The following is a 25,579-nucleotide window of genomic DNA, read 5'->3' on the forward strand; positions in this document are numbered from 1 at the left end:
TGTGATAAAATACTGGACTAAAGTACAATAATTTCTCTGGATATCGCAAACCTAGAGTACTCCCAGATTGTTCTCAAAGATAATGGTGCTCCAAGGGGAATAGTGCGGCCACCAAAGCTCTCAACTCGTCTGAGGAAACCTCAGGCTCTTCAAATATATACAAACCTCCAGCATCCAATATTACAAAATTACAAAATCTGTGTGTAAAAGTTTCTTTGTTCTTTGTTCATTTATTTTCTTTCTCCTTCATATATCAAGGGTTGTTCTTAGTACATTTCATAATCACTCCAATAGCTTCTTCATCAGGGCTGCCAACATCAGTTTTAATATGATTAAGCGCAGAGGTAAAAAATGTCTTTTCCTCAGTCATCTCTATGAAGCGTTATTGGTCCACTCCACCTTTTTTACGTTGAGGTGAGTTCAAATTGCCAGAGAGTATATTGCATGTATTTCGTTATGTCATAGCAAAGAGAGTACTCTTTCCAAGTGTGGCCTAATCGAGGAAGGGCAAGGCTGCTGGTTGCCAGTGCTTACCCCAAATCTGCTGTATATAAGTTAAAGCGCAGGGGAGCGAGCATAGAGCCTTGCTTCAAATACCCTTGCGTGGTCATTTTGGGGGTAATTGTGTGCGGACCGGTTCTCACATGGAACCATGTTTCAGAGTGATGGGAAATTATCAACCTTAGTGGTTTTCAGGGGAATGCCCCAGAGTGATAGCTTCCTCCACAACGTCGGTCTGTCCCCCTTGCCAAATGCAGCGCTGTAATCAATTAAGCAGCAAAGGAGTGCTACCTGATTGCTTTGTGCTGCTTGGTGGCTCAGGGCAGCAAGTGCAGTGATGTTTTCAATGATGGTCTCTCCTCTGCCAAAGCCTGTCTGGAAGAATGTAAGAAGCCCGTTGTCCGATACACAGACCTCCAACTTTTTTAGTAGTAGTAGTAGTAGTCGAGCATATGTTTTGGCCTCAAGATCAAGCAGTGGTCACAGGCAATTATTGGCCGGCTTTGTTGGATCTCCTTTCTTAAATATTGGGCATATGGTGGCACCTCTCTGGAATTTGCGCAGAAAAAAAAATTTGGTTTAATAGCGAGGTTAACACCATTGCCCAGCCCTCCAGAGTACATTTAAACATTCCAGCTGTATGGCCATTAAGACCTGGCAGCCCGTCGTTTTTCATGGCCTTGATGAGTTTAGAGACCTGGGCTGGTGAGTTTAGCACCTGTTGGTCCCATGGGAGCTGTTTGTCCATGCGACCTAATAATGCAGGGTGGCTGGAGAATAGGTCTGCTATGTGGCTCACCCATCCGCTTTCCGAAACTCCATTTTCCCTCGATGAGTTTGAGAATTTTAGTGTTATTCACATAGTTCCAGAAGCGAGTAAGCGCTCTTTCTGTAAGCATCTGATGCATGCTTAAAGAAAGAACTCTTGCTCGCTTCTGGAATGAGTGTATCAATAGGCAAAATAGTTGAAGCATTAAGTCTGTAAAATCCACCTGGTTACAGTAATGGAGGCAGAGAATAGCACTAAGTAGTTTTTTAAAAATACTTTGGGAAGAAGCAACTGACCACTATATAATATTTCTATTTATCTATCTCAGAATTGTCGACCCAAACAATACGAGATCAAGAAGGTGGAGCTTATCCAAAAGGGAACCATTTTGGTTAAGAAGAGTGTAGAGTGCTCCTCTGCGAAGGCTGACTTTGTTCCTGAGGCTACCATTCATTCATTTCTGGGATCACTATTGTTATGATTACCTAGGTTTTATTAGATGAGATTAAATAAATGTTACCAGGTGTGCATACTGCCCAATGTCTATGAGACTCATGTCAATCTACTTGATTATGGATCTACCTGCTATTTTTCATCCAGTAATTACACATGTTGTAAAAAGCTCCTTGTATGAGGGGAAGGTTCCTGAATCTTTAAAACGAGCATGGGTAAAACCGCTTATTAACAAACCTGTGTTATAGCTGCTTAAACCAGCTAGTTATTGACCAATTGCTGGAACCCAATTTCTGGCAACGGTCCTATGGAGAATGGACACTAGACAACCAGTGCATCTAAAAATACATGGTTTATTATCAGTGAACCTTGAATCCAGGATTTTTCAGTGTTCTGGTGCACAATAGCCCTGCTTAGAGTATGTGAAAGTTCATTGGAGATTGCAGACATTTGTTTCTCTGCCTTTCTGGACGTTTTGGACACCATTGGTCACCATATTTTGCTGGATCGATTGACCTCAATGGCTGGAGTACAAGGGCCCATTTAGCTCAGTTTTTCTTTTTTTCAGTCAAATCACAGCTTCAAGGAAATGGGGTGTTTGCACCTCCATGGTGGAAGTCCACAGTGTGCAGGGTTCTTCTTTAGCCACCTGCTGTTCAGTCTTACTATGAAACAATTGCATTAGTTCATGAAGGCTTGGGTGAGAGAAGCTTTTCCATCTATATGACCATGACACCTTAGTGGTTCTTTCCCTCATTGAGGATTATAATCTGGATTTTGCACATTTATTAGAGTTAGTCAAGGATGTCAATGAGAGCACGTTAGTTAGCCTTAAATGCCACCAGTACTGAGTTACTTTTGTTATGTGCACAGCACATCGTGAGAAAATTGGAACACACTGGTGGGTAGTGGAAATTATGCAAGGCTGAAATAAGTCTGGTCCCACAGAACAAAAGTCCAAGGCATGATTTTTGATTGTCACACTTGAAGGTTGAGAATAATTTCAGCTTTTTGACTTGAACGTGTAGCTTCTATATCCATCAGTTAGCTAAGTTACAGCCTTTCTTATCTGGAGGAACCGGACCATGATATCTAGAACATAATAGTATCACACCTTGATAAGTGCTGGGCTATCTTTTGTTGGGCTTCTCAAAATATCTTGAGCTGCCTTCAGAAGATTCACAACTTGGCAGCTTGCACCATGGACAGTTTTTTGCTTTGCGAGATCATGTAGCCCCTATGCAAAGAAGATTACAATGTACCCCCATAATTAACAAAATCAAATGTTGTTCTTTAAATTTACTCTATAAAAGTGTTACCATAAAGAGCTACTCCTTTGGAAAAAGACTTGGGGAGCATGTTAAGATTCCAGAATATGTGTTGGCTCAAAATCCCAAAAGATTAGGTGAGAACTATCAGTGAAAAAATGATCAAGATGATGCTAGTCAAATGGTATAATGACCTTCTGAAGGATAATTATGAAATGCGGTTAAAGACATTTTTGTTAGTGGGTTAAAGTTGTCTTGTGTATGGTTTGCCTAGTGCCTTGATACCCCAAGGTTTTTGCGCAATATATAATTTATTGACTTGACTATGTCAGTTCTTATTTTTAAATTGAGTCTTATGATTTCTATACCAGGTGAAGTCTCTGTTGACTCTGATGAAGATGATGATCTAATGTCAGAGAGGTAAGTTTAAAAGCCCTCTAGGTGGTTCTTATAAAAAAGCACTGTTGATCGTCTTAGTAATCTTTGATACGGATAACTCTTTACCAAACATGCATATTTGTTCTTTCAGTGTGGCCCAAGTTCATTTGTTTCCTGGAAGAAATGAATTTGCCCAGAAGATCAAAACAATTATGGATGGATTTGAAAAGACAATAGGTAATCGAATATGTAGTTTTTTTTTACACGTTTTAACACTAAGGTGCCGATTAGGATCCTGGAAAAAATTTCCCCAACCTAATTGAATCTGGACTTTTTTCCGTACAAATGGTAAAAGCGCCGTACAAACTGCCAAGTACGATTCGTATGGGAAAAAGTCCATACAAATCGCATTGGGAAAATTCCCCCACACGTCCTCGGGTCGGGAAAAGTCTCCGACACGTCCCCGGACATTTTTACGTACAAATGGGAAAACTGAAGTCCAAATGCGCAAGTACGATCTGTCCCATCCGTCCGATTGTACAACTGTATGGAAAAAAGACCGTCCGGAGCGAACTCCCATAGCAACCATTGAGATGTCCAAACAAGTGCCCGGTACGCGCCGTACCCCCCCCCCGCCCCCCGTATGTTTGCGCCGTACCCCCAGCCCCCCCGCGGTTGGGCGCGCCGTACCCCCCAGCCCCCCGTATGTACGGAGCGTACCCCCCAGTCCCCCGTATGTACGGAGCGTACCCCCGTACCCCCCAGCCCCCCGTACGGTGCGGACCCCGTAGCGCTGGGGGTCCGCACCGTACATACGGGGGTGGGGGTACGCTCCGTACATACGGGGGGCTGGGGGGTACGGGGGTACGCTCCGTACATACGGGGGACTGGGGGGTATGCTCCGTACATACGGGGGGCTGGGGGGTACGGGGGTACGCTCCGTACATACGGGGGGCTGGGGGGTACGCTCCGTACATACGGGGGACTGGGGGGTACGGGGGTACGCTCCGTACATACGGGGGGCTGGGGGGTACGCTCCGTACATACGGGGGACTGGGGGGTACGGGGGTACGCTCCGTACATACGGGGGGCTGGGGGGTACGGCGCGCCCATCCGCGGGGGGGCTGGGGGTACGGCGCGAACATACGGGGGGTGGGGGTGGGGGTACGGCGCGTACCGGGCCCCCTAATCAGCTCGCATCGCTGCGTACTTAGCTTTTCCGGCACTTTTTAGGTGCCGTAAAAATATTCCCATCCGGACTGCAGTCGGTGCGAATCGTAATTGCTGGTACGTAAAAACATGCCTAAATCCGTCCGGACGTCACGTCCGCGGTGTCCCGGATCACATTTGTATGTATTTTTCTGTCGGTTGGTCTTTTTTCCGATTCGTACGGAAATGGTGTTTCCGTACGAATCGTAATTGCATGTTTGTAAAGTTTTACAACCCGGTACGAGTCGGACGGAGAAAACGCTCCGACCCACGGTTTGTACCGGGTTTTTCCAGGATCGTAATCGGCCCCTAGCTCTTAGAATAGAATTTCTGTACTTCCATCAGGCAAACAGTTGCAGTTTTATGCCATGTATAGTTCTTAATATTCTTAATTAACTTTGTGGTTGTCCTTAATGTTTAAAACTTTCAGCCATCAAGAACTTGTTTATCGCTAACTACTCAGCTTGACCAGCAGTGCCTCACCATTGCCACTTTTTGTCAATTTGAAGATATAGAAGTTAGTCCTAGCCTTCATTAGGGTCCAGACATTGCCAGAGGTAGCACATCTCAGATGTATTCTATGATAGATTCTAGCTGACAGCAAAACTAGATATGGTTCCTGGTTTAGTTTCTGTTTACGACTGTAGTTCTTGTTGATATATGGTTGCAACCTGCAGAAACACATAAATCGATAATAACTTGATTGAAAGAGAAATGCTGATGTTGGTCAAGATGCATTTAATCACTCCCAGTCTTCCTAATATTTGTTGGTCAATTCTGTCTCTGGCGTCGAACCTTGCTGGAGTGGATATTCACATTACCTTTAAGTCCCTATTTGTAAACTTGCATTTTGAGCTCCTGTTACTAACATGTTCACTATAAACTGGAAATTGGGGTGAGGCCAATTCCAAAAAGAGCATGTTTTTGCAACACCAAGAAAGAGGCAAAGAATATTTATTTTCTTATTTCTTTTGCTTACTCATGCCCCCAAAAATGCTTATATTAATCATCTCAGGTGCTATTTTATTTCTTGTGGATTTACAGGGTTAACATTAATCAAAATCTGTAAATGCTTTTTAATCAATGTCTGTAGAAAAGGCACATTACAAGGACATCTGTATGAGACCTAGGAGTGGATGAAAATGTTTTCTGTTTGTAAGGTTCAGTATTTTCATAGTGTTGACAAATTATGGATATTTTTCTCTCACCCCGCTAACCCTCATGGAGATGAAGCCACAGAGCTCCAAAATATGTTGTGGGCTCAAATCCATATCTACTTTTGGGGCTGTTTCTAGTCCAGGAGAGTGATTGGAGGGATTAATATCAACCTCCTGAGTGAGCAGTGCACCAAAGGAGTGATTCCATTAAGCCCGAAGGACCATCTCTTGGTTAGATAAAGCAAGGGCTTTCTGTGCCTCTTGGGATCAGGTGGTGACTTCCACAGAGGGCCGATTGGGTTGTGCTGGACCAAAAAAAGGCAGACTTCAGCAAGTGTTAGGAGGCCCCTGGGGTGGAACTAGCACTTGTGAGTATATTGTTCATGGCTGGAGCCAGCTGGAGCAAGAAAGGTGAGGGGAATCAGGGTCACATAGGAGGTACAGAGAAGCATGCCGGTGGCACCTGATTTCTCATGCCATGCAAGGTGACGATCAAAGGCCAAACAGGCCATTGAGGAGAGCCTGGGACTGCTTTGAGTAAACAAAACTGATGCCATCAAAGCATCACAGATTGACACAAGGGAAGAACCCACTGGACTTTTTCTGTCCAGAAATCTCCATCCCTAGGAGCAACGTGCAATGTTGAGGAGGATGGCAGGGAGTATGAGAAGCTTTATTTGAAGAGGTGCTTTTCATGAAAATACTATCAAAGATGCAAGGTACTACACAGCGCATGGAGATACCAGGATATCGTCTATGGAGGAGAATTAATTCTCTTGTGAGCCATCTCTCCAAGATGGGACAAGAGGTGAGAGGCTTGGACATGAGAGACCGTGTGATGGAGCCTAAGCTGCTGGAAGGTGTGGTGCAATCACAGAGGAATTATCAATTTGAAAATTGTGCAGCGACCACCAGTTTAAAGTTTAGAAAATGAGACACCAGCCACAAAGACCCGGATCCTAGAGTTTTCAACAGCAGCAGGTTCGGAGAAGCTGCTGCAAGTAATACAGAGTGCGTTTTACTACCCTGGTCATCGAGGGAACGAGAGCAGCTCTTGTGAATGTGATCAAAGTAGCTTGTCTATCCATTATGGATCCCTCAGGAGAAGGAGTTGCGAAAAGTCCTATTCTGGTGGCGCTGGGAGACATATCAAACGGGAATTGTGACCAACGTGGCAGCAGCGGTCGAAGTGCATTAATTAAATATAGGAACTGTGATCCTGAGTCCATTGGGGCGGGATCAAAGGCATGGCTAAAAGAAAAAAATATTCTGTAACTGTTCTGTTGTTCTTTCACCTTCAAGTAACTGCATATAAAAACCACACTCATTTTATTTTGTGGAACCTCTATTGGTTAATGTACTGCAGAGGTCTGGGTCTGTAACCATAGAGCCACAGAATTAAATTCTGGTTGATGCAATGGAGAATACGGATTTGTGTGCTTTTAGTGTTACGAGGGTCAAGCTTTTAACAGAAAGCACTGTGAATATGTAGGTCATCATGTTTTTAAACTTGCATTACACACAGTATAAGATAGGCTGCCACAAAGATTTAGGTTTAAGATTAAAAAGTGCTTTCAAAGTATACATCTGGGTAATATACCGACTGTTCCTTGTGCAAACATTTTTCTTAAGTGACCATTAAAAGCACCCACTCCAGAGCTCATTAGGTCACCTTACAATTCCTCTCAAAAAGAATACTCAAGTGATTCCATCAGTTAAAGCCAATAGAGGCTTCTAAGCACCCCTTACGCACCCTGACCAGAAGGTTTGTTTCTGGTTTATCTGTCTGACCCTCCCTTGCTCCACTGCACAGGAGACTCTCCCCTTCAGCTTCAGCATCTCAGATGTCAGAATTATTACCCGTCCTGGGATGGTTGCATTTTAACATGAAGTATGGAAACTGTTTGTGTCAAATCAAAAAAAGTATGGGCATGTCATGCCCGTCAGATCCCGCCCACTTCAACCTCTGACTGGCAGCAAAGAAAAAGAGAGATTGTGTTCGAGAGGCCCAGGAATCTTATCATTCCAGAACTGAGCCACTCAACCCTAGTGACAAGACAGGATCTTGTGAAGAGGGACTTTGTGGTAGAGGGAATGGAAGCAATGCTATGGTTCCAAGCGAGAGCGTGGGTGGTAGCGGTTGACAAGACCCATGTGTTTACCTGCCCCCACTCTGCTAGGAAACAGTAGCGGCTGCTACCGATTGGGAGTGGTGGGGTGAGGGGTGGTGCGGGACAGAATGAAAAAATTAATTAAAAAGCCCTTACCTGAGCCAGCCAGCCTCCGCCTCCTCTCTGTCCTCTTCTTCCTGTCTCCACTGGCTGCAGGAAGGAGTAGGACGCACCCGGGCTTCCCTTAGCCAATCACAATGCTGCAATGCAGCTTTGTGATTGGTCTGAGTGCCGAACCACGGCGCTCAGATGGGGACTGGGAGGCTTCACATGTTCCTCACCAGGCTTTGTAAAGCAAGCCTGGTGGAGAAGATGCAAAGTGTGCAGGGCTGTTTGGCTGGCTCAAGAGGGCCGAATAAGCAGTCATGCGCACTTAAGGAGTGCAAACCACTCCTCTCCCTGCTGTGGCCTGTCCTGTCCCGAGAGCCACTCACTTCAATAGGAAAAATAAAATGATAATAACGATACGTTATTATTATTTTATTTTTCCTATGGAAGTCAGTGGGGCGACGCTCCTCCGCCTTAACGGAGGAGCCGCCACTGCTAGGAACTGCCTATACTCTGTAGAGCAGTTACTGGGTAAAGCGCCTTGAAGTGATATGGAGCGGTGTGTACTAATCCTGGATTGGTGGGGTGACGACACCTGAACTGAGAAATCCATTCATACGTTCGAGCTGCATTCGCCTTGTTTACCGGTGATTGTTGATTGTTCCTCTGATTCCCCCCCTCACCCTGGCCCCTCCATCTATTCGAGTAAGATGGTTGAGGTTAAGTTTTCTTTTTCTTCAAGACTTGAATGCTTTAAAAGCACTTACCAATAGAGAATGTAAGATGGCAAAAATGATTATAATTTACGGAGTTAGCCATAGTGTTTAATTTGAGCCGGTGGCTGCCGGTCGGCACTCATTTTTAGGGACTGGCACATACATTTCCTGAGAGGAAGAGAGGGAAAACACACAATGGGAAAATAAGAAGGCAAGAAAGATGAAAAACTGTCACACAGATAGAAAGCAATAACCTGCCAGACTGAGTTAAAAGAGCAGGGAGTGTCTGTCAGTGGATTAAAGAAGCCTGAGGTGGAGCCAGGACCACTTAGCCTTGGTATTCGGCGCGCTGACATTTAATAGCTGACCTCGAGCTTCTGAGCAGCGCTTTTGTGCTCTATTTGTACTGGATGTTACAGTGATGGAACCTGTGAATGCTGTATTTGATATTCTGACATTAAACCTACAGTGAGGGGGCCTGAACACACTTGTAGCCCTGCTAGTCCATTACCTTTATTTCATACTCTGTCACCTACACATCAGGAAACAATTACATGACCAATTGTGTGTTCCCTGCTCAGCCAGGGCTGAAAAAAATAATACTATGCAGTTCTTCGTTTTGTATAGTTTGTGACATTTTTCTAAAATATAACCTTGACTAAATTATTGTGTAATTAATGAATCCATTTAGCTGATTTCAAATGCTAATTTTCATGTTTGTAAAAATATAAGCAGCAGTTTAGCAAGAGTTGAAACCTTCTTTATTGCTTTGATTATTTTTTCTTTGCATCATATTATGCATTATGCGTCTCTGATAGTCTAACTACTGAATTCTGTTTTGCAGCAGAGAGCGTGGCCTTCAGCCGGGAGAGCCGCCTGGCCGTTTTTGGTTCTGAAACGACGCACAGCCGCGGTCTGCCTTCTGACCAAGAACCGACACAAGAAGAATTTCAGACCCCGTGGCCGGACTGTGAGCTGCTTCTCGGGCTGGACCCAGACTACCAGAACAATGTAACTAGTTGCAGGGCTTTAAGTGGGCTGAAAAACCTCTCAAAGGGGCGTGGCCTATGTAATTAAGGGCTTAAAACACCTAGGCTAAAAACCTGTGCCTAGCATAGTGTGCCGCCCAGCTGATTTTTAGCTGCTTCTGTCATTGCATCCTCATATATAATACGGCAAGTAACATTATACATACAGCCAGGACTATTGGCTTTGTCAATGGTTGTTAGCTGCATGAGATAAATATGCAACAACTATGGCTTAGTTGTATATAACATTGAAAATGTTTCAGTTCTGAAATGATGAGGCTGTGAAAGAACTGTAATGAGTGTCTTTGAAGTTACATCAAAGGCAGTGAAAGGTGGTACTGCTGCACAGTTAAGATTTTTTTTCACCCTGAGGGTAAGGACAAAAATAGAGAGCCCGATAGGAACCCGTCTCAGCACCTGCTTCTTAGAACTGACGGTGCTGTGCACCATCATGACCCAGCCCACTTAAAGCCCTGACTATTTGGGGAAATGTTTAACACATCTCCCATTACTTACAGTTAGGCATTAGGTGACGTCTTCCTAATAGGTTTAGCAGATGTGTTCTTAAGTGTTTGCACAGCATGGTGAGGGGTTAACACTACCTTCACACCCTCTGTTGTACTCGAAGTACTGCAACTTCCCTCAGCTAAGTGTCACTCACTACCCCTCGGAGGTCCAGAGAGGCCTGGAATTCTTACACCTGTTGATGCTGCTATCCGTATTCTAGCTTTATCAAATGCCAGATAATGAACAGGTGTCATAAAGTGAGGCTCTCTTTAAGCTCGAGGCCCAAGATGCACCCTCCACCCACCCTCTGTGAGGCTGTGGGAGCCAACTTAGCATAGTTCCGCTATCAGTGTAGTTACAAAACTATCAACATTACTATAAATCAATAACAACCTACTGCTTGGTCCACCTCCAACCCTTAATTGTCCCCCCCCCTCAATTTTCCCAACTAGAATGCCTATCGCTGTAGAAATTCTCTCTATCCTGAGCTAACTTTACATCCCAAAACTGAAAACCTTTAGCTTTCTGCCTTCTCCAAGTGTATACTTACTTCCACCCTCTCCTTCAAACTGCTTCATCCACCCCAACAGCAATAAAACCGATTCAAACCATGAAAACATCTCAGCAAACCCCCAACACAACACCTGGCCTTAAGCGACAAACTCCCTTCCATAAACCCTGATCCCTTTGCACCTGATCCATATATGCTACCTCTACACACTAGCCCTTTTAACCCTTACTAAGAGGGGATGAGTGGGCAGGCTGAAATAACCTGACCTTGCCTAAGCTATCAGCCACTGTGTCACCTTATCACAAAATATCGTCTGGGACCTCAAGATCCCTTACCTTATATCTGCTGCCCCGCCCCTGCCTACCAACATAGCCCAAAATTCCACCCAACAGTTCTCTGGACTGTACCACCACGCCTAAAAAGCGTAGGGGGCACACTTCTTAAACTCGACTACCGTCCCAACCCTTTTTTTGAATACGATTTACTATATCTTCTGTTCAGATTCGGATTTACCTCATTAGATTCTCCTCTTAGTAATGAACCCTGAAGCATATTGCACATCCGGGCAATTTCAACTGACCCATTAATTATTTTTCTGGCACAAATCTCTGTTTGCACCCAAAACCGAAGTTCCAATTTGTGCCAGGTACAACCTGTCGCAAATCGGGGGTGCAAATTGTGTGCAGTTCCGGTTTCCACGACCCTGGATATTGTGTAATAATGCTCACATTGTGTGGACCTCCCCATTCTTAGGAATGCAGTTTGGAATCGTGCAGAGTGTGCACCCACTAATTTCTGAACCTTGTGGTAGTAGTAATTAGTGAATCTGCAGGCTGATACTGAACTGATAGCATGCAAATCCACGTTGATTGCACTTGCCGCTGCACGTCTTCATTAAAGTTCAATGATATTTGTATGTTTTTTATTTTGCAAGTAGAATTCTTTTGGATTTTTTGTCAAATAAATATAGACTACATAATATGGACAATCAAATTCTTGACGTTACATAACTACCTTCATGTTACCAATTCAGCAATCAGATGAGATACACCGAATGCTTTTTGTGGTTTTGCATTTAAGGGCTAAATTTTTAGGAACAGTGGAGGCTGTCAAGGCTTTTTCCAGACCTCTGTGGTAAAAGGTGATCAACTGTATGATCAGCATAGGCTTTGTGGGGTGATGCTTTGGCTGCTCCACATCCAGATTAATCTTGGATGGAACCAACACTATTGTGAGTTGGTACTAACATGGCTTTTCAAAGCCCATGAACATTACTACTGAAGTGTGGATCCATCAGAAGCCTCGTTTGTGGATTTGAGACAATGGCAGAAGTAATTCAGGACTCAGAATCTGTCACTTGTTTTGCAGAATGTCATCCCAGTAGCCTTGACTCAGGAATAGTCTTAATTCTGGTTATCATATGCTTACATAAACATACCCATTTTGCACATTATTAATATGAAAGGAACATTTGTTCTTGTGGGTGGTTGACGGAGGTTCAATACGCTCATGACCTCCTCTATTTTGTTTTATAGCAGATTTTCTTGTATTTCAGTTAATTCGCTGAAAAGATTTTTCTGCATGCACACTTTATGAGCAACAGATGTTAGTATTAGAATGTTCCAGAGTGTGACCTGGCTCAAGAGTATGAGCCTGGAAGGCTTTGAACCCCAACTTTCACCCAATGCCAAGTCATTTAGATTCACCCTGGACATGGATCACTTCCCCAGAGAGCACACTACTAAGAGGGCCTAGTTCCAGCTCTCTCTACTAAAGACAGTTACACCATTCCTCACAGAAAACAACCTCAGGATTGTTTTCAAGCCCTCTTACACTTGCATCTAGATGATGGCAAAGCCCTGCTATATAGCCTTCCAGACTGTGCATTGGCTTCCCTTAAGGTCATCCTATGTGCTGGATCAGCCTTATCAAGGGCCTGAAGAAGTATTACCATATTGCCCTCACTCTAATGGAACTATACTGTCTTCCCTGGCTGGCACAGCCCATCTTCAAAACCAGCTGCATCATCTACATAGCCATCACGACTGACAACCCCGACTCTCTGGCTGACAAGCTTGAGGTGTCTGGCGACCACACTAAGAACATCATTGGACTGGAAATGAAGAAGAGCAAGAAAGAAAAAGGAAAGGGACATGCTGCTTTTATCAGTGCTCCTTGAATCTGATAGAAGATCTGCCCCAATACTGCCTCAGTTTAGGAAAGAGCTGAAGATGCACCTCTTTAAATAACAGTACCTAATGATGCAGTAACAGTACACTTTTGCTGTTAAAAACCAGCTATCCCTCCAATCTCACATTGCCTCTGCCTTTGCTTTTGATACTGTACAAGGCTCCCCTGCCTTCCGAATAGGTTTGTGCTCCATAAACACTACATCCATACATACCTTCATCTTCCAGTGTGTTTCCCTATAGTTAAGTATACAATAGTAGGAGCCACACTAGTACTAAACATTTTATTTGTCCCAAAACCATGTGTGCCTACCTCGCTGAACCCTGAAATATCTTCTAAATAGTGTTGTAAGAATCTTCTCAAATACTGGGTCAGTCTGTGAGAGGTTTTACTCCCAAGGCATGTATTTTAAGAGCATTTGGGACTCCAAGCTGCACAGGTTAAATAGTCTACCAACCAGCAGTGCTAGTTTGTTAAGAGGATAGGGGGTGCCGCCATGATATGTGGGTGTCAGGTTGCAAAAAAACCTTCAAATATTGAGTTTTTAAATTTTCACAATTTTAAATCTGCAGGTGAAGAAACTGCACTCCATTGTAAACATGTCCTTGTCACAAGTGGAGTTGTACAGCCGAAGTTTCCAGAGGTACTGCTTCATGGTCGATGATGCCATGCATATGAGTGTGAGGGTATCCTTAGAACATCTGGAATTGTCTCCATATGACTTCAGGACTATACTATCGAAGTACGGCGAGTACATGAGTGAGGTGAAGCAGATGAACGTCGAACACCGAATCCACATCACCAAGGTGATAAGCCTTGAGTTCCAGAAGGCCTGCCTGCCCCATCTTGAAGGGGTAATGAAAATAATACACACATCTCTGCCTGCCATAGCTCAAGCAAAGAACTCACAGCTGCTGGAAGTAAGTGTTGGTAATATCTGCATCTTTTCAGTGCCATTCAGTAAAAATGTATTTACATGTAGATGATTTAATCAGACATGCAAACTATGGGTAGCATTCTTAATGATACTCCACAGAAATGTGTGCTACCAATTTCTTACAGTATGCGCATCCAAGGAAATATATTTTACACAATGTTGACAAAATAGTGGAGTTTGTGTGTGTGCCCATAAGGACATGTGTGATAAGTTCAGGGGTATGCTCAAGTGTTCATCCGATACAACGCCATACGAGGCAAAGCCACGCGGGCAACAGTCCTTCTCATCTCTGAGAGAACCACTTTGGTGTTAGACCCAAAACAATATAACACATTAGGATTGTGTCCTCCTTCCCTGTGCTGACATCAGTCTCAAACAGGTGCCCTGGCCAGAGAAGCTATGTAAGCATCGATAACCATGATGTAAGGGGGCATGCAATACAGGACAGTACTTTTTTCAAATGAGAAGGAGCTGTGCTGACAGGCGAGGTGAGCAGCCATCTCTGGTTTGAAGGCTGAGAGAAAGACAAACAGACCGTCCACAAGTGGACAGGATATTGCAGATGATTACCTAGGCAACCAGTACTGGAGTACAAATAGCCCACATCAGCTGGTGTGTGCTGAAGAGGTGTTAGAGGGTGAAGGAGAAGCAGAGCATGTCCTACAGACCACCAAACAAAAGGTCCCACCTTTGCAACATCAAAGCTTAAGTGATGCAGTAGTTAGAGGTGGGCGTGACATCACAGTTTGCCATAAACACAGAGGGCCTGATTAACAGAAGTAAACTTACACTTGTGTGCGAGTTTAGGATTGTTTGCTATTCACAAAGGTATTTTGTTAATAATATCTTTATGACTGCAAAGTCTCCACACATTAAAAGATAGGACTTTCCAAGCTTCCTATATGCGGAGAGTCCGCAGTCTTTAAGATGCTACTTGTAAAATACTTTGGTGAATTTGCAAACAATCGTAAACTTGCACAAACATGTACATTTACCTTTGTGAATCAGGCCCCGAGTGAAGGTTACAGCCCACTTGCAGACACGATTACACAACACAGTCAAATCGAAACCCTAATATAATGACCCTCAAAATACAAACATTTATATGCATTTTGTTCAGATAGATGGGTAGTTAGGACCAGGAACTGTTTTTTTTTTGTTTGTTTTTTAACACAGACTTTATTGAGTATTACGGATATCACAAGTATATTTATACATTCAGAAATACATTTTTGATTACTTTTTCATGACAAGATATGTACAGTCTTGAGCAGTGCACACATTTTGCAATATACATCACAGTGTCTAGTGCAGTAGCGGTTGCGCAATCATATTATAGTCAGGAAAATGGTTTAAGTATAGGTAAATAAACTGTAGCAATGTGTTTGGTGTCATAGTTATCAGTACCCATAACCCCTCTCCCAACAAATACCCACCCCAGAAAAGAAAAACCCAACTCCAAACAAAGAAAACTGTGCCGCTACGGTCACATTACACCTTGCCAGGTGTCCTGTAGCATGTGGTAGTCATGTCCGAGATCTCAGGGGAAGAGAAGGGAAAGCAGGGGGGACGGGGGAAAGGAAAGGAAGGGAAGGGGGAGAAGGGGGGAAAGGGGGAGGGGGGAAACCCCGGGACGTCTCCAAGAAATCAGGTTAGCACACAAGTAGTAATCAAGTGTCACTATCACATTCTACCCCCTTAACCTCTGGGTCCTCCGACTCATCCCATGTGTCTGCCTTAAAGAGTTCTATGCGGTGTGCCCAGTCCAGGGATATTGGTTGTTTCCTTAGCCCCCCTATATTCTTCCCGTTGCAGCGCTTCCCTCTCTGCTACAGCCCATCGAATAACTTCCTCCCTCCATTTGCCTTCGCGAGGTGCTGCGCGGGCTTTCCAGCGCTGTATAATCAATCTTTTGGCAAGAATCAGGGCTAATCCTGCAAAACAACGTAGTAGTTTGCCTTCTTAGGGAGCGGGAAAAGTCCCAGGTGCGCTCTGTCACTGACATTAGACTCTGAGAAACCTCCGACCAAAACCCACCCAACACTGGACAGGACCATAACATATGAATAAAATCAGCTTCCTGAGCTGGACATCTTGGGCATCCCAAGGACGCAGTGGGGTACATCTTCCGTAGAGTCGTTGGGGCAAGCTACGCCCTGTGTAATATGAAAAATTGTATAGTTTTTAATCGGCAATTACGGGAGACTCGCCTTGGGTGTTCTAACATTAGAGCCCATTCACTATCTTCTAATTCACGTACTAGTGTTGTTTGCCATTGCTGTCTAAGATGCCCTCGTGGGGTATTTAGATGTTCCCTCAACCTCCAGTAGAGCCAACAAACCAGGTGGCGGCCATATCCCATTATGTGAATGGATTTCAACAATTGGAAAGTGGGAGGTACCTCCTGGTCTACGAGCCAATATTTCCGAATAAATTGCACTATTGCTGCATGTGTGACAAATAAGGTTTCTGGCACTGCATGGGTGTGTACGAATTCCTCGTGGGGCATCAGGTTACCATCCAAGAAGAAATCGCCCACCGTCCCTACACCTGTCTGTGTCCAACCCCTTAGCCGAGCTGTTGATACTATTCCACGTCTAGTGGGTATGCTGCATAGCGGAATATTTGGGGTGCAGGGGAAGGGTAGCTTAGCGAACTTATGAGCTTGTTTCCAATTGTGCATTGCTATATGTGGGAGATAAGGAGGATTTCACATCTTATCAGCACCTGGACACACCAGTGCCTGTAGAGTTTCACGCTTTAAACGGTCAAGGGAATCTCCAATTTCAAATAAATTCTGGCCTGCCAACCAATATGCTGACCACTGTAGTTGACCGACTATACAGTATGTTTTAAAATCGGGTGCCCCCATCCCGCCTGCAGCACTAGGGAGTTGTAACTTAGCCAATGTCAATCTGTGTCTACCCGATCCCCAAAGTAAGGAGGATAACAGGGTGTCTAATGATTTAGAAATCCAGGCTGGGAGAATGACCGGGAGATTCACAAAATGATAAAGGAGGCTGGGTAGCATAACCATTTTGGACACAGCCAAGCGGCCCGCCACCATCAATGGCTACGTATTCCAGAAGGAAATTTGGGAGCGAAGTGAATTAACAGTTCGGACCAAATTACCATCAATGGTATCCGCACTGGTTCTGTAGATGTGCATACCCAAGTATTTAAACATTATGGGCTCTACTTTAAATCGCATCTGGCCAAATTGTAAATAGGGAGTGGCATATGTATCTTAAAAAGAATACGCGGCTGATTTGGAGGCGTTAAAACATAATACGGACACTTCCCCAAATCGTGAGAACACAGCCGCTATCGTGCGTTTGCTTTAGTTCAAATCTTGAAAATACAACAGCATGTCACCTGCATAGAGTGATACAGAGTGAATTGTACCATGTAATGGAATACAGTATGGGATCATAATCTGACGCAGATATTGTGCAAGAGGTTTGCTAGCCAATACAAACAACAAGGGCGACAGGGGGCAACCCTGGCGTGTTCCACGATAAATAGCATAGGAGGGAGAGATAATCGACCCAGTTTTAGTACGGGGGGACCAGGAACTGTTAAACGCTCCTTCAATGGCTCATTGACCACATAGTCTATGTCAATAGCAAGTGAACTCCATGTGTTTTCTTTACTGTGTTGACTTCTAAGTCCAGGAAATGGGAATTGCCCTTATAAAGCTGAGGAGACCTCTCTAACAACTGTACTATTTGACGGACTCTCTGTTTAGGCAAAGTCTTTGAAGAGATATGCCAAATCTGTGGGGTTTGCTATTGTGATGGAAGACATTGTAATACCCAAACAGGAATTCAGCCCCCGCTGGAGCTCGGCCGAGACCTACTAAGGGTTCACATATTTATATGTAACACTTATTGTCACTATCAAAACCTTTAAATTCCAATTCATTTTGATCCACTAAAGCTTACATAGCTCACAGAAGAGGCAATAATAGGATCCAAGGCCCGCATGCATCAAACATTTCCTCATAGGCACCGGCGTGGTAAAATTATTTTAAACATCAGGCCCCAAGTCCCTACCCATAAAACCAACTTGAGCCCATGAGTCTTCAGTTATGTCCTGAAAGGCCTTGCTATTACCATGAGCCACAGATATTCTGCAGGGTACACAGCTGGTACATTTCTGGTGAACCGGTTCATGGCATGGGTGCTGCAGGAAGCCAGGCATGGGCTTAAATATGCCTTCCTAGAAGTCCCATTATTCACCATGCTGGTTAGTAGGAAGTGATAAGGACTAGATTGAACAGTGAAATGAATCCCCAGAAGTATTGTGATGGGTTAAATGTGTACTCCCTAAAATACTGCCAATCCAGACTAAAATAATTTGTTGTCCATGTATGTGTCCTATTATACGATGTACTGGGAGCGAATAAAAAGCAAACAACATTGTTCTTCAACAACACATTAGAGCAGAAGGCCTAGCTTTAAGTCTCTGTAAACCCTGAAGTTGAATCATGCAACGTGAAACCCAAAATAGTCATTGGACTTTATTTTCATGTCAAGTTTGGTGGTGGTCTGTCTCGCAGTTCTTTTTGCAACTCAGGCTAAAGCTCCCTTGCAGGAATTAAAATAGAGTAATTATATTTTACTCATCTAACCTTATAACCTCAACTGTGACCAATATGGATGAAACTTCCAAATCTCAACCAAAATCGATTTTTGCAAGTTTTCATGCAGATTTATCAAACATTACTAGGAGTGTTGTTTTAGACAAATAATGTATTAATAATTTGGAGATGTACAAAAAGGCTATATTTATTTCAAAAAGTTCCTTAGAATCCTATGCTACAGCATAGATAACTGCATTAATTGAACAATATATTAAGTCAATAAATATGAAAAAAGTTACACAGATTTGCATTGATCTACTTAGTCTTTTCAATCTCACCAACAAAAAAGAAGTGAGTGGGCACTTACATTTGACCCAAAAAAATATAATAACATAGGAATGCAACTTTCATTATCTCCTTATATTCTCAAATCTTTTGATGCTGTTGCTCAGGGGATGACAACAATATTCATTAGGTAACACTCACTGAATTTTCATTACCCATTTGGAGATTGTCTAATGCACTTGTATGAAATTTCCCTCTTGGAAAAAAAATGCATTGGGTGTGTCTTTTCCTCATTTTTCCATGATGCAAATTTAAATATGTTTGAATTACTAATTCAGTTTAAATTGTGATTTCAGGCAATTTACATCTCTTTAAGAAAGCTGGAGAAAGAGTTGTCTACCGTTGAAGAGTTTGTAGAGCACCTGACGTTCCTTGGTCACATTTCCTCTGAGCTGCCATCACTGGAGAAGGAGTATAACACTGTCATACAGCTTTATTCTGTAGCAAAAGACTACAACATTTTTATTCCGGAAGAAGAGTTGGCCATTTATCAAACTCTTATTCCAAGTTTTCAACGTCTCAGATCAAGTATTCTAATATGTGAAGCAAGGAAAGATGAAGACATTATCAAGTTCAGTGGTGATTTGGATACATACATTTCAAACCTACGTTTTGAGCTGATGGAATTTAAAAACAAAGTAAGTTTTTAAATGTTTGAGGATTAAAACGAATTTACAATACAATTAGCTATTTTTTAAGTGATACTATACCTCTGTTTTGCTTCTGTACATGTTGGGTAATTGTTGTGCTTTTATCCTTTCCACTAGGAATATGAAAATTCCTGATTTAGAAATTAACTTGTCATTGGATTTCCAGTTCTCAGATTGAGAACCCTTAAAATATTTATTTTTTTAAAAACCGGATTTGGAGTCTAGTCCTCCAATTTGTGTAGGAAAATCTGAGTACAACATAGAATCCACCTACTGAATTCTTTCCACAATAGGGATTAATGAGGAGTTTATTGAACTAGTGGATTCTGCAGCTACTCTATGTAAGAACAAACCTAGTAATGATTTAATTTGTTTCCTTTTTTTTTTAAACTCACTGGATACAGGCATTTCTACCTGGGTTGCTGGCTTGTTGAGTATATCTTTAGTAAGCTGATGTTTTTGTAAAGTCTCTGTTTCGGGCACAATGTAACCTCATGTAACCTTATGGCTGAGACCATAGGTTAGCCTTCATGAACCACGTCTGAGCTCGTCACATTTGTATATTTGTGAATTGTTCTCACTCATGATATTTGAGAAGTCCCACAGTAAGGTTTACTGGTTTCCCATCATTAGGGTTGCCACCTTTCCAAGTGAAAAATACTGACCATTTGTTGCTTTAAGGGTCAGCAAAGGCCTAGATGTGATACTAAATAGGACTGTAAATAAAATCGTATGAACCTACTTGTAACTTGACTTTTCTGCCTTTGTTTACTTTAATTATTAGACCGGGATTGTTAGCGCATTTCTAGAACTCATTTAAACGTGTTTTCTAGTTATATATGTTGTTTGAAGTACGCACAGATTAGGAGTGAGAATATTTGAGATACCAGCAGGTGGGGTAATGTGTAATAAATTCCCTGAGTCAGATGTGGCACCACAAAATTGCTTACGCTCCTTGAGACATGTCTCCAAGTGAGATAACACAAATCACGTAGTGTCCCAGATCAATATGTAGTTGACAAGCTCAGAGGCAGGAAGGAGGCTGACCTTTTAAGGCAGCCTGAGAAAGGAGCTAGCTAGGAACACACTTGTACAACAATCAGTCACAAAATACCACCAAAAGAGCAACCAACTTTACCACACACTCAGGAGGTGATGGGAGACTCCTTTTTTTATGCAGATGGTACAACATGTCATATAGGCCATAGATTTATTTACTCAAGAACAGGGGCGGATTCTCCATTAGGGCTCTAGGGCTGCGCCCCCTGAAATTCCTTCACATTCCTGTATAAATATTAAATAGATCAATTTATTTAGAGATACAATCATATCTCTAAACAAATCAATGTATTTAAGTCTGGGATGTCTGTCCCAGGCCGCCTTCCCCACCTGGTCTGAAGAAGGAGATGGGAGCCAGGCAGTAAATCAACTTTCCGAACGGTGACGCATGATGCAGGGCTTACTTTTCTAAAGCCCTTAATTGCCATTGTAGTCTATGGCAGTATCCATTATATGCCAGGATGCTTTCAGTGTCATGGTTTCGGGTGCTGGAGTCTCTGTCCCTGCGTAAAAACAGCAGTCCATCATTCACAGGCATAGAACCCTCCCGTTCCTATTTGTCACACCTAGAAGTGGCTGCAAGAACATGTGTTTTGGTGCCTTGTTGTCGTTAATGGTAAGTGTTAGAATGATAATTTTCTGTTATGTATATTGTGCCGAGACCCCTCGCCATACTAACCTCCCCTACTGTGACACCCCTGGCCCTGACTGCACTTTGCTGGTACATTAGAAGTGGAGCTGCTGCATTGGTTTCCCCATGAAATTGATCCAAAAGGCGAGCAGGCCAGGATTCTTGTTCCCTTGTGAATTTGATCCAAATTTCCGAGTCAAGGGCAAAGGGAAAAATGTGTACTTATAATAAAGACAGTTATCTGCTGTATGACATTAACACTGCCCCTATCTTCACGCCCTTAACACATTGATGCCAAAAGCATGGATTGATTTAATAACAATGAGTGTTAAAAATGTTACCGCAATGCATGTCAGTGATTTAGTTCCTCTCTTATTTCAAGTTTTACTTAATCGTGCCTTCCTCAAGAGTTAGCTATTCAATAAGTTTGTGTTTCTGTATTTATTTTCCGTGCATACTTTGAGCCATGCCAGGTGTTTTTGAGGGGCTTTGATTGAGAGCTCTGACGCTGATGCTGAAGACAAAGCAAAGTGCCTGTCAGTGGGTTGGCCTCTTTGCAGAGCACACAGAACAACGGCCATGTATTCCTGCTGTAATTGCACTTCTGTGAAAATATGTGTGAAGGGGGTGCACAGATGGCAAAATATTTACAGGGCAAAAGGAAATAAATTGCTTAATTGTAAGTGAGTGCAGTGTATGTTTGGAAGTGGTGAAGTGAGGGAGATAGATGTGAGGAAGTGCATTCAGGAAAGAGTGAAAAGAGGGTGCTGAAAGAGATGAGCTTGAAGATGTGCAGATGGACGAGAAGTGCAGAGAAAAAGTACATTACATATCTAACATAAAGCGCACATAACTGATGGTCAAAACTCCTTCCACAGGCCTCATTACTATTGAAATTTCAGAACTGAAACATTTTGAAGGTTAATTATTTATAACAAATCCTTGTTGTTACTCATTTATCTTAAACAGCTAACAACCATTGACAAAGCCAATCGTACTGACAGGTTTTAGGTGTAGGTCAGTTGGTTTGTTATATATCTGGATGCAATTACATCTCAGAGAGAAACCAAAATACCGGTCAGGGAGCACACTGTTGGAATCACAGAAATGTATTTTACATGTACCATATTAGAGAGCTCCCACATTTTTTCATCCCACTTAAAGACCTGTCTTCACATATTTCTATATGACTGATTGTAATCAGCAGCTGTGGGTCATTCCCGAAGCCTGGTTAGAGAATTTTCTTCTAAAGTTGATGCCACATGCAGTGCAAGACACTGGGCAAGCACGCACTTTAAAAGGCGGAAGTTGTCATGTTGTACAATTTGCACATTGCAGTAACTGTTGAACATATTAATGCAGCAAGATATAGGGCAGTTTTGAATTTCAAGATTATACATTCCTACTGCTTTATAACCCTTGCATTATCAGTAAATTAATTTGCTTTAAAATGCATAGTTTGCCAACCTTTTTAAAAATAATTTCTCTAGAGGAGGACCCACCCTGGACCCCACGTTTGTCCATTAAGCTTGCTCGCGTCGCTCACTACATAAAAGTCATACCAAAATGTTACGCCTCACCGTCAACAGCCGCTACTGTTTAAGGATTCCATTTTCTGAAGGGGAGTTGGGAGATTGTTTACTTACATAATTTCCCCATGCTCTAAGATTCAAATTGTTGGAGGAGAAGTACTGCCAGAGACTGGTACATTCATAAGTTTGACACTCCAACGGTCCCCAAAGGTGATTTTACTGGGCCAGCCCTCTGAACAATTGTACCCCATCACCAGCAGGTTGAGCAAGACTGCTACTTATTTCCTCCGAGCCGTGAAGCTGGTGAATACAAGACGTTGCTCAGTCACTGGGAGGAAAGGAAAGGGAATTTTGAAAATAGCACAGGCCTCTATGGAGCTCCAAAGCAGATATGAATGGGGAATATACTCACAAAAAGAAGGGAAAGCAACTATTGATAAAAGCAGAGAGGGTGACAGGGACGTTACTTCCCTAAGTACACCCAAATATAGAATCTTTTAACCCTGTCTGGAATGGCCCAAAAATAAAGAGCAGAGAGGGTACCTTCCTACATTGTTTTTCCCCATTACTGCCTCCGCAAAACGGATCCCTAGCGCATTGTCTTGTGCTCCACTCTGTATGTTGGCCTGCAGTAGGGTGTAGTAGCGGCCCTATGATGAAGCATGCCACTAACTAGTGGGTGAGGGCAGTATTAACAACCCACTATGGTTTCCCAGACCCCGATAAATATCATACATTAGGCATCGCATGGATGCTTTCCCTTCTTATTGTGAGTACATGTATGAAATAGGGAGGAAAAGGGAAAGCTAAAAAATCTCATCCCTTTGTTTTATGTGTGAAGGATGAATGGGGACTAAGCAGAAATAAGCATGGGAACCCCTAATGCTATTCAGCCCAACTGCATGGTTCTGGGTGTGCGTGTCGGGTAGATGGGGAAATATTGTGTGGAGGAGTGTAGTGTTGAGTGTCAACACTACACTCCTCCACACAATATTTCTGCCCTAAATCTTGCTGCATTAATATGTTCAACAGTTACTGCAATGTGCAAATTGTACAACATGACCACTTCAGCCTTTTAAAGTGCGTGCTTGCCCAGTGTCTTGCACTGCATGTGGCATCAACTTTAGAAGAAAATTCTCTAACCAGGCTTCGGGAATGACCCACAGCTGCTGATTACAATCAGTCATATAGAAATATGTGAAGACAGGTCTTTAAGTGGGATGAAAAAATGTGGGCGCTCTCTAATAGGGTACATGTAAAATACATTTCTGTGATTCCAATAGTGTGCTCCCTGACTGGTATTTTGGTTTCTCTCTGAGATGTAATTGCATCCAGATATATAATAAACCAACTGACCTACACCTAAAACCTGTCAGTACGATTGGCTTTGTCAATGGTTGTTAGCTGTTTAAGATAAATGAGTAACAACAAGGATTTGTTATAAATAATTAACCTTCAAAATGTTTCAGTTCTGAAATTTCAATAGTATTGAGGCCTGTGGAAGGAGTTTTGGCCATCTGTTACTTGCGCTTTATGTTAGATATGTAATGTGCTTTTTCTCTGCACTTCTCGTCCATCTGCACATCTTCAACCTCATCTCTTTCAGCACCCTCTTTTCACTCTTTCCTGAATGCACTTCCTCACATCTATCTCCCTCACTTCACCACTTCCAAACATACACTGCACTCACTTACATGTAAGCAATTTATTTCCTTTTGCCCTGTAAATATTTTGACATCTGTGCATCCTCTTCACACATATTTTCACAGAAGTGCAATTACAGCAAGAATACATGGCCATTGTTCTGTGTGCTCTGCAAAGAGGCCAACCCACTGACAGGCACTTTGCTTTGTCTTCAGCATCAGCGTCAGAGCTCTCAATCAAAGCCCCTCAAAAACACCTGGCATGCACAGAAAATAAATACAAAAACACAAAATTATTGAATAGCTAACTCTTGAGGAAGGCAAGATTAAGTAAAACTTGAAATAAGAGAGGAACTAAATCACTGACATGCATTGCCGTAACACGTGGGACCCAAAAACTAAGTACCCACACTGAGTACTCCAGTTCAGCTGTGGCCCTGAACTCAGGGTCACCAGCCCTTTTATTGATTCCATAACATCCCAAGGAATGCGGCCACCGTACTCTTCAACAAAACATACTCCCTCCCCCCAACTTCAACGCTTCCAATGTCTATGCAGACGAAAAAATACAGTTTGAAGGGGAAAGTTAAATTGTTTTTGTATGATGTTGGAAAATGCCTGTAAAACCTAAGAAATCCACTGATACCTAAAAAAAAGAAATGTGAAGAAAAGCAAAGTAATGGTGTTTCCTTGTTTTAACAGGAAAACATCCTTTACTTGACAATTGAAAAGAAACATCTAGAGATAGTGAATGTTTATTAGTATCTAGGTTTGGATTTTGCTAGTAATTTGCTGTGGAATAAACATTTGGCTTAACAATCTATTCTTATTGACTCTATAACAAATTGCATTTTGCCATTTTACACATTAATGGTCAAGTGTTTTTGTAGCAAAATTTCCACCTCTCCTTTGATATAGAACAGAATGTACTTTTAGACACGGAAAATCTATAAATATCCTCGAGGGGTGCTTTTGGAAGTGTGTTCTGTTGGTAAATTCAATAACAAAGATAAATCTACATGTGTAGATTTACTGCTATTAAAGTAAAACTTACCTTTTTGAGTCACTTTACTACTTTGGGCTATTCACAAAATCAGAGTGAAAAAGTACTCAAAAGTATAGATTTACCCATGAAATGGAGAGGAGGCACATTTCCGAGTGTAAAGTTACCCCTGACAAAAAGGAGCAGTAGTAAATCAAGGAAATATTGTAAATTTAATGAAAATTAAATGATATTATTCAAAAGAGGTATCAAGTTTTTAAAACATCTGAAAATAAAACTTTTTTTTAT

The 25,579-nt window shown here is 42.5% G+C and overlaps 1 protein-coding gene across 1 annotated transcript in view; it reads left to right on the forward strand.

The window, feature by feature from the left end:
- The window catches only part of DNAH14 (dynein axonemal heavy chain 14), an 894,889-nt gene that overhangs the window by 138,636 nt on the left and 730,674 nt on the right, over positions 1 to 25,579 (forward strand). The window contains exons 14-18 of the mRNA XM_085610384.1: positions 3,363 to 3,411; positions 3,521 to 3,606; positions 9,515 to 9,681; positions 13,479 to 13,826; positions 19,070 to 19,411. Of these exons, the coding sequence (XP_085466510.1) occupies positions 3,363 to 3,411; positions 3,521 to 3,606; positions 9,515 to 9,681; positions 13,479 to 13,826; positions 19,070 to 19,411 (992 nt within the window). The remainder of the gene's footprint in view (positions 1 to 3,362; positions 3,412 to 3,520; positions 3,607 to 9,514; positions 9,682 to 13,478; positions 13,827 to 19,069; positions 19,412 to 25,579) is intronic.

The sequence above is a fragment of the Triturus cristatus genome, chromosome 6, assembly GCF_964204655.1.
Source record: "Triturus cristatus chromosome 6, aTriCri1.1, whole genome shotgun sequence".
Classification (NCBI taxonomy): Eukaryota; Metazoa; Chordata; class Amphibia; order Caudata; family Salamandridae; genus Triturus; species Triturus cristatus.